Source organism: Telmatherina bonti, assembly GCF_933228915.1.
Source record: "Telmatherina bonti genome assembly, chromosome: 13".
Taxonomy (NCBI): domain Eukaryota; kingdom Metazoa; phylum Chordata; class Actinopteri; order Atheriniformes; family Telmatherinidae; genus Telmatherina; species Telmatherina bonti.
In genome coordinates, this window is record NC_136611.1 from 36315125 (window position 1) to 36325124 (window position 10000).

The 10000-nt window shown below is 44.2% G+C and overlaps 1 protein-coding gene across 1 annotated transcript in view; it reads right to left on the reverse strand.

Annotated features, from left to right (window-relative positions):
- Positions 1 to 10000, reverse strand: part of adam9a (ADAM metallopeptidase domain 9a) — a 45492-nt gene that overhangs the window by 22906 nt on the left and 12586 nt on the right. The window contains exons 3-4 of the mRNA XM_079250992.1: positions 7260 to 7318; positions 2661 to 2739 (exon numbers count right to left, since the gene is read on the reverse strand). Of these exons, the coding sequence (XP_079107118.1) occupies positions 2661 to 2739; positions 7260 to 7318 (138 nt within the window). The remainder of the gene's footprint in view (positions 1 to 2660; positions 2740 to 7259; positions 7319 to 10000) is intronic.

The following is a 10000-nucleotide window of genomic DNA, read 5'->3' on the forward strand; positions in this document are numbered from 1 at the left end:
GACTAGTTAGGGACTAGTTAGGGACTAGTTAGGTACTGGTTTGGGACTGGTTTGGGACTAGTTTGAAACTACTTTGGGACTGGTTTGGGACTAGTTTGGGACTAGTTTGGGACTGCTTTGGGACTGCTTTGGGACTTCTATGGGACTGCTTTGGGACGAGCTTGGGACTAGTTTGGGACTAGTTTGGGACTGCTATGGGACTACTTTGGGACTAGTTTGGGACTGCTATGGGACTGCTATGGGACTGCTTTGTGACTGCTTTGGGACTGGATTGGGACTGCTTTGGGACTGCTTTGGGACTGGATTGGGACTAGTTTGGGACTGGATTGGGACTGGATTGGGACTGGATTGGGACTGGTTTGGGACTTGTTTTTGGACTAGTTTGGGACTGCTTTGGGACTATTTTGGAACTGCTTTGGAACTGCTTTTGGAATACTTTGGGACTGCTTTGGGACTAGTTTGGGACTGGTTTGGGACTAGTTTGGGACTAGTTTGGGACTAGTTTGGGACCGCTATGGGACTGCTTTGGGACTGCTTTGGGACTAGTTTGGGACTACTTTGGGACTACTTTGGGACTAGTTTGGGACTAGTTTGGGACTGCTATGGGACTGCTTTGGGACTGCTTTGGGACTAGTTTGGGACTGGTTTGGGACTAGTTTGGGACTGCTTTGGGACTGCTTTGGGACTGGATTGGGATTAGTTTGGGACTGGATTGGGACTGGATTGGGACTAGTTTGGGACTGGATTGGGACTGCTTTGGGACTGCTTTGGGACTAGTTTGGGACTGCTTTGGGACTACTTTGGGACTATTTTGGAACTGGTTTGGGACTGCTTTGGAATTGCTTTTGGACTACTTTGGGACTGGTTTGGGACTGGTTTGGGACTAGTTAGGGACTAGTTAGGTACTGGTTTGGGACTGGTTTGGGACTAGTTTGAAACTAGTTTGGGACTAGTTTGGGACTAGTTTGGGACTGCTTTGGGACTTCTATGGGACTAGCTTGGGACTAGTTTGGGACTAGTTTGGGACTGCTATGGGACTACTTTGGGACTAGTTTGGGACTGCTATGGGACTGCTATGGGACTGCTATGGGACTGCTTTGGGACTGCTTTGGGACTGCTTTGGGACTAGTTTGGGACTAGTTTGGGACTGCTTTGGGACTGCTTTGGGACTGCTATGGGACTGCTATGGGACTGCTTTGGGACTAGTTTGGAACTGCTTTGGGACTGGCTTGGGACTGGTTTGGGACTAGTTTGGGACTAGTTTGGGACTACTTTGGGACTACTTTGGGACTGCTTTGGGATTGGTTTGGGATTGGTTTGGGACTGGTTTGGGACTAGTTTGGGACTAGTTTGGGACTACTTTGGGACTGGTTTGGGACTAGTTTGGGACTAGTTTGGGACTAGTTTGGGACTAGTTTGGGACTAGTTTAGGACTAGTTTGGGACTAGTTTAGGACTAGTTTGGGACTAGTTTAGGACTAGTTTGGGACTACTATGGTACTGCTATGGGACTGCTATGGGACTGCTTAGGGACTGCTATGGGACTGCTATGGGACTGCTTAGGGACTGCTTAGGGACTGCTTAGGGACTGCTTAGGGACTGCTATGGGACTGCTATGGGACTGCTATGGGACTGCTTAGGGACTGCTTAGGGACTGCTATGGGACTGCTATGGGACGGCTTTGAGACGGCTTTGATACGGCTGTGGGACGGCTTTGATACGGCTTTGGGACTGCTTTGGGACTGCTTTGGGACTCGTTTGGGACTGCTTTGTGACTGCTTAGGGACTGCCATGGGACTGGTTTGGTATTGCTTAAGGACTAGTTTGGGACTAGTTTGGGTTAATTTGGTACATCTTTGGGACTCCTTTGGTACTACTTTGGGACTGCTTTGGTAATACTTTGGGACTACCTTTGGCCCTCTTTGGGACTGCTTTGGGAGTACTTTGGGAGTACTTTAGAACTGGTTTGGTCCTGAAGGAGAACCATTTTTACCAGAGAGACACTGAAACGTCATGTTGTCATGGCGTGATTAAATCTCAAAACAGGAAGTGACATCATACCTCCTGTTTCAAATGATTCTCATTACGTTTTCTTTGCTTTTGAAGTCTTTTTTTTTCAGAAAACACCCAGAATCATTTAACATGTAAACATGTGACAAAACAAACAAACAAAAATCCAAAAAAAACATGTAAACATCCCAGTAAAGCTGGAAATAGCGGAGGATGTTCAGGAGGATATGGGACGTCTGAGTGTTTGCACCAAATCCTGATGCTGGAACTATTCACCGCTTCAGACTGCTTCAGACCGCTTCAGACCGCTTCAGACCGCTTCAGACCGGCTTGTGGTTCCTAGTTACACATCCTTCCTATCTCACCTCCCTCCCATCACACCTCCCTCCCATTTGTTCAATAATTATTAATATTTTAGTACATTTTTAAACAGAATGAAAAAGTTTAAAACAGCAGCTCAAATCTATATAAAACGTCTGAAGACTGAAGTCAAATGGAAAAAATACATCTAGTTCTGCATGTCTACCGGACTTGATTAGATTTAGAAACACCTGGAATCTAATGATGCGAGTAAAAACGTCTTTGTAGGCCAACCAACCAAACTGAGTGAAGCAGGTCACATGATGCAGTGCATGTGTGTGTACATGTTACCTGGACAGTTGGTCGGGATGTGATCAGGGATCCATTCTGACTGTAGGTGAAAACCGTGAAATCTGCAGGAAGCAGCAGCCTGGAAACAACAACAACAACATGCGTGTCAGTAAACGGCTTCCTGTTCAGCTGGTGGTAAAAAACAACAGGTAAACAACAACATGTGGGTAACGTGTAAGGGTAACATGCTGACAACAGGTAAACAACATCAACATGTAAAGAAACAGATAAACAACACAAATAAGTAAATCACGAGAACAAGTAAGCAGCAACATGTTGAAAACAGGTAAACATGTCAACAACAAGTAAACAGCAAAAGGTAAACAACACGATGACAACAAGTAAACAAGTAAAACATATGCAAGCAACCATAAACAACTATGGGTAAATGACAACATGCAAAGCAACAGGTAAATAAATGTAATAAAACAGGTAAAGAACAACATGTAAACAAGAGCAGCAGGACCGACAGCAGCCGTCAGCTCAGTTTCTGGAGATCTGAACCTGCTTTAACACCCAAATTGTTCCACAACCCGGATGATCCCACCCTGAGGGTCCAGAACCAGATCCTCAGTCCTGAGCTACGTTACCTCACATCCTTCACTCCACTTTGGAGGAAACATCTGGAGATAGACGACAGATGCAGAAACAGAAACCTGCTTTCAGCCTACTCCTCGTTGATGAACAGGGTTTCCCTGTGGTCTGCATCTGGATCTGCATCTGGACCTGGACCTAGATCCCTCACTCAGCTGAAGCTCCCGTGTTGGAAAGCACGCAGTGAGAGGACAAGCCTCCTGATGACCCCGCTGTTATCACGGAGCTTCCTGGTTCTCGCTGTGACGTCCCTCCATGACGGAGAGAAGCTTTTATATCGGACACGTTTATGTAAACACAGTCTGAACAGCTATCAGAGACATCCGTCCTCATCTGTCCTCTCAGATGGTCTTCAACACTGGAACTAAACACTGATGTGTACTCCTCTTCCTCATCATTTACCTGTCTGAGATGAACATCAACGTTTTCATCACGAAACAGACTAAAACCAGATTCCAACTTTCATAAAGAGTCGGCTTTTAATCAGCTAACAAACAAAAACAACTGATCATCAGCTGACTTTATGACATCACTAACTGCTGAGTCTGATTGGCCAATCAGCTGTGTTTGATAAGTGATCTTCATTATCATCATCTTCAGTGTTCTGGTTTTCATCTGAGACTGAATGTGCTGGAGACGTTTGTTGAAGGAGTTTTTGTCTTTTTCAGGATCAGGATGAAGTTGTGCTCTGTGATCAGACCTCTGACCTCCAGACTGAGAGACTTCGTGACCGTGAACCGGACATCGTGTGCCGATACGTCATTCAAAGCCAGTTTCCATGAAGTGTAATCAGATTACTGTTATCTGTGACGTGATCCAACACATCAACATCCACTTCTGAACCGCGGAGTTCTCAAAACCCTGCTCTTCATTTTCCCGACAATCAACAGAAGTTCATAAATACTGATGTAACCCACCGTTATTCTTAAAACAACCAGTCACTGTTAAACATGGCAGCGTTAGCTGCTAATGTGTTGTATTAGCTTTAGCTACTAATGTGAGAAGCCACAGTCTTAGTATTAGCTGCTACCATGATGTATTGGCTTTAGCCACTAATGTAAGAAGCCACAGTCTTAGCGTTAGCTGCTAACATGATGTATTAGCTTTAGCTACTAATGTGAGAAGCCTTCAGTCTTAGCATTAACTGCTAACGTTATGTATTAGTTTTAGCTACTAATGTGAGAAGCCACAGTCTTACTGTTAGCTGCTAACATAATGTATTAGCTTTAGCTAGCAATGTGAGAAGCTGCAGTCTTAGCATTAGCTGCTAAAGTGATGAATTAGCTTTAGCTACTAATGTGAGAAGACTTCAGTGTTAGCGTTAGCTGCTAAAGTGGGAGCAGGGGGTCTTAGGGCTGGGAAATACTTGCTGTGTGTGCTTGTGTTCAGCTACGTATGTGTTTATATACTTACTGCAAATAACAAAAACATAATGTGGCCAAAATGTTAAATACTGAAGGTCACCGCTAGGGGGCAGTAAACAGCATTAAAACTGAACTAGCGAAAAGGTCAATCCGCTGCTAATGTTGTACTTTTGTGGTATTTTGGTAAATGACAGTTTGTGAATGTGTAGGGATGTGCAACAGGGATGAATAATTAAAAACGTCGGTATTTGCGAGTCCGAAAGTCACTCTTCAAAACTTTTTGCCATTGTGTTTACGTCCCATCTCGTGTTCATGCTCTTGTTCTACTCAGACATGACATGAGTATTTCTGAATTTCCTTATTGACAAGGGGACAAACATATGAACAGCTATCACTCCTCCCTCTTCTGATCCCTCAACTTTGCAGCTAACTCAACCATCTCATGGAAGTTTGAGCCTGTCATCCTGGAGGAAGTTGTTTGGCAGATTAAGGCCTCTGGGTCTCCTCCTTACCTTTATTACCACCTGTCTAGTGACTGGTGTCATCCCCTCTTCATTTAAACACACGGTTGTACAAGGCCTGCTCAAAAAACATGGTCTGGGCTGCACCATACTGGCTAACGTAAGGTCCAGCTACAAGGTGCATTTTATGTAAACCATCTTGGAGAAAGTGGTTCACTTACAATTGAGGTCATTTTTTGACCACCTCAACATTGATGAAGTCTTCCAGTCTGGCTTTAGACCCCTGCATAGCACAGAATCAGCCTTATTAAGGGTTGTTAGTGATATCCTTCTGGCTACTGATGCTGGAGATGTTGTGGTTTGGTCCTGCTCAACTTAAAGAGCATGTTGCATGAACCAACATTGAATAAAAACACACCTATAAATACAGTATTTGGGCTTTTGTTGTCTTTCCTGTTAGCATTTTACTACCGGTTCTAAAACTGTGTTGGGCCAAAATAAAAGAGCCCTTGCAGTGAAAAGCACCCAATCACAGGAAGGGTAGTAACAGCGTCTCACTTGCAGATGGCGTGTTTTTGTTATTATCATGAAAAAGAACAATAGAACCATGTGTGCGAGTGTCGCTGGCTTCCAGTCTGTGACTGCTCTAGTGTCTTATGGGGTTCCGCAGGGCATATTTTGTTGTATCTGCTACCGTTAGGGTCCATCCTACCCCTAACAAAAAGTCTTGTATTGCATGTCTCTAGTCAATTCTCCACGACATAGAGACATAGACGGTCTTGGGTTTCTTGAATTTTAATGAGAAGAAAACGAAGTCTTTGGGTTCAATGGTTCCAGTTCGCTCTGCACTTTATCTAAATGTTTCATTTCTATGTTCAGAACTTTGCTGCAACTGGTGTTGTGTTGGTGCTTTGAGTTGAGTGCATGAGCACTTCTAGCGTCAATATCGCAGCTCGCGCATGTGGCACATTACCTCACGTCAACGAGCGCAACCTACCTGCCAAAAGTATGGTGAGAATGCGTGGGTGCCATGATTTATGCATGGACGCGTTGCTGGCAACAAGTATATCCCACGCCCTAGCATTGGCTGCCAACATGGCAGTCTTAGCTTTAGCTACTAATGTGAGAGGGTGTAGCCTTAGCTTTAGATGCTGATGTGAGATGGTGTAGCCTTAGCTTTAGCTGCTAATGTGAGAGGGTGTAGCCTTAGCTTTAGCTGCTAATGTGAGAGGGTGTAGCCTTAGCTTTAGCTGCTAATGTGAGAGGGTGTAGCCTTAGCTTTAGATGCTGATGTGAGATGCTGTAGCCTTAGCTTTAGATCAGAGGTGTCCAGCTCCGGTCTTCGAGGGCCAGAATCCTGCAGGTTTTCTATGTATCCCTGCTCAGACACACCTGATTCAAATTAATTAGTAGTAGAGCTTAATCAGTTGTGCACGTCATTGGCTGTTTGATCCATTTAGTGTAAGCTAGTTGTGTTGGAACAGGAATACATGGGAAACCTGCAGGACAGTGGCCCTCGAGGACCGACTTTGGATACCCCTGCTTTAGATGCTGATGTGAGCGCCTACAGTCTTAGCTTTAGCTGCTAATGTGAGAGGCTGTAGCCTTAGCTTTAGCTGCTAATGTGAGATGCTGTAGCCTTAGCTTTAGATGCGAACGTGAGAGACTTTAGCCTTAGCTTTAGATGCTGATGTAACAGGCTGTAGCCTTAGATTTCGATCCTAATGTGAGCTTTAGCTGCTAATGTGAGCGGTTGCAGCCTTAGCTTTAAATACTAATGTGAGTGCCTACACTTTTAAATTTAGCTGCTAATGTGAGAGGCTGTAGCCTTAGCTTTAGCTGCTAATGTGAGAGGCTGTAGCCCTAGCTTTAGATGCTAACGTGAGAGACTTTAGCCCTAGCTTTAGACTGTGATGTGAGCGCCTACAGTCTTAGCTATAGCTGTTGTTTTTCTCTAATTTTCTGTGTTGCTTCCATCTTTGTAACAGAAAATAATAAGATTTAATTAATGTTTTTTTGGAGATGTGTGGACATGAAAAAAATAAATAACTTAGCTAAACAGGTTGACGTGCAGGAATCTATCTGAATATTGGGGGGAAATTTATGTGTTCATCCTATAACTAGATAATCAGGCTTTTGTATGTAAACATAATCAGATCCAGTGACATCAGAATACTTACTCGTTTCTCTCCAGATGAACAATGTGGTCGTTTCCGTCCACAGTGATGATGTAAGACACCTGCAGACAGAGTCACATCAGCTTTAATTAGTGGGATTCGTGTTACTCCTGGGTTAGAGAAACAGAGGTTGCCACAACAACTGAAAAATGATGAATAAACTTGCAATAAAAAGTGTTTACCTGAGGAAATAAATATTGATGAGAAACTCTGATCTGGACTTTATCAAGGAAAAAAAAAAAAGAGAAAGTTTTTCTGGAAGCTGGAAGTCAACCTGCTGATGCTGCTGGCACTGATCAGGAAAAACTCCTGAACTCCAAGGTCATCTGCCTCACCTGGCAGAACCTGTGTGTGTGCACTGCTGCTATCAGCAGGTATGCAATTAACAGGGAGGAGCACACACACACAGCAGCTGTTTGTGTCTGTGTGTGTGTGTGTGTGTGTGTGTGTGTGTGTGTGGTGAGTGAGGACAGGAAATCAGCAGTGGTCTCATCCAAGACCATCATCATCCTCATCCTCCAGCAGCAACTCCTCTAATGCGGGATGACTGTTTGCTTTATCCTGCAAACACCTGGGTTTGTAACCATGGAGACGGAGACCAGCCTGTACTTTTATTTTCATATAATTTCTGACAGAAAGATGAACTCTAATCAGGTCGTCTGCTTTCTTCTCAAACCACACTAAATCAAACATTGAATTAAACATGAAGATGCTTCCTATTTGTTGATGCTGAGTCACACAGGATGATTCTTCCCACCATCAGTGTTGCATCATGTCAAGCTGCTCCCTTTAGGTTCGGATCGGTACGATTGGGACCCCCGTGGAAGGGTCCCAAAAACAGGTCAAATCAGATATTTTGCGCCAGCAGATTTAGCTGCTGAAGCACAACAACATGTCTGGAAAACCAAAGTCTGCCCCATGGAAGTAGGATTCGGGGGGTTTGTGGGAATATCTACCACCAAACTTCTAAGTCAAAGCCTGAGATCAGCCATAAAACTGCCTCAGAGGCAGCAGGAAGAAGCAGCCAGTCGCTTTGGATGAAGGGGAAGGATCCTTGCCTGGCCCACATAGGAAGCCAAGCTGTATGCCCTCCTGTTTACTATAATTGGGTACGGGACGCAGGCTCAGGTTTGATCCCCCTCTAGCCGGCCGCCTCTGGTGAGGGTGTGTGTTTAAGGCCGAAACACCCTATGACCCAGATGAACACTAGTGATGATGCGCCCTAAATTCACCACCCTCCCCCTCCTTTTTCCCCCCAATCTTCTTACATGGGTCTATTTATCACCAGTGAACTTTATACGTGTTTGCACAAGGATAACTACATCTTCCCTGTGTTTCTGGAAACCACTTGTAGACAGGCAGTAAAATATGTAGTGACCCATATGAAGCCGGAGGTTGCTGCTTGGTGGAAACAGATTTTATATTCCCTGTTTGAAACGAGGGAAAAAAAAATCTAAACATGTCCAAATAAAGACATTTAAAACCCTTCAGATGGCAAACTTGTGATGAAGAGCACTTTAGAAGACTGTCAGAGATGAAGACAAGTTACTTCAGTACTTTTCTACGCAAAGTTTGTTATTTATGAAAAATAAACTTGATGGAATAAAGTGCGTTCCTCTGCCAACTTTGTAGCTTGTGTGGTAAGATGTTGGAGAGAGGAAAACTGGCAGCGCAGCTGCCGACATGATGCATTTAAGCCACATTCGACCCAAGCGTCTCATCATTCCTACCAGACTGTTAATCCCACAAAGATTTCCTGCCTGATGATGATGACTGGCTGAAAAGCACATTTAGATTCCTGAGAGCATCTTACATGTATGTACTGAACTGGGTCCAGTGTTACATTGACTGACCTGCCGGGACCGTGCCATCCCAGTACGTCTGCAGCTGATGACAACTCTTGGGTTTCTGTCTACTGGCTCTTTCCAGCAGGAATCAGCCGACAGGTGGGCTGATATGAGGGACATGAGACATTTTCTGCCCACAGTTTCATGTGGTCAAGTTAAATGTTGACATGTTACCTAGTCTAGAATATCTCAGCATCCCGGAGCACAATGATACCAGCTGTTTTGGACGGCATTATTAAAATAAAAGGCAGTTTGCAGCAATCTCCGCTTTCCCACACGGAATCGGTGCATATCACTGCATTCATACTGCTGTAAGGGCTTTATTGTGTTTCTAACGAACATACATACTAATAATATGCATGTCATATGTGTTTCTGTTCCCTACGAAACACATGTAGAGAACAGACTAGCTGCGTTATTAATGCTGCTTCTTGGTAAATCTATTTATTTGTTACAGACACAATGGTCCATATAGATACAAGAAACAACATCAACAAACACAGATACACAGACAACACACAAATTAGTCCATGTGGCTGTTGAACAGTTTCTCCACCCAATGTTTCCTCAAATCAGAAAAAAAAAAAGACTGCTCAGTTGAGGGTTTCTTAAAGTCTGCATGAAAAACTTATTTTAGAAATTTAAACTATTCAGGCCGGATGTGCTGATAGTCTTCTGCTCTGAGATTTATACGACATGATGGATGGATGGATGGACGGACGGATGGATAAACGAACAGACTGATGGATGGATGGAAGGGTAGATGAATGGACGGATGGATGGAAGGGGGGGTGAATGGACAGGTGGATGGATAGATGGATGGAAGGATGGATGGATGGACGGATGGATAAACGAACAGACGGATGGATGGATGGATGGATGGGAGGATGGATGGAC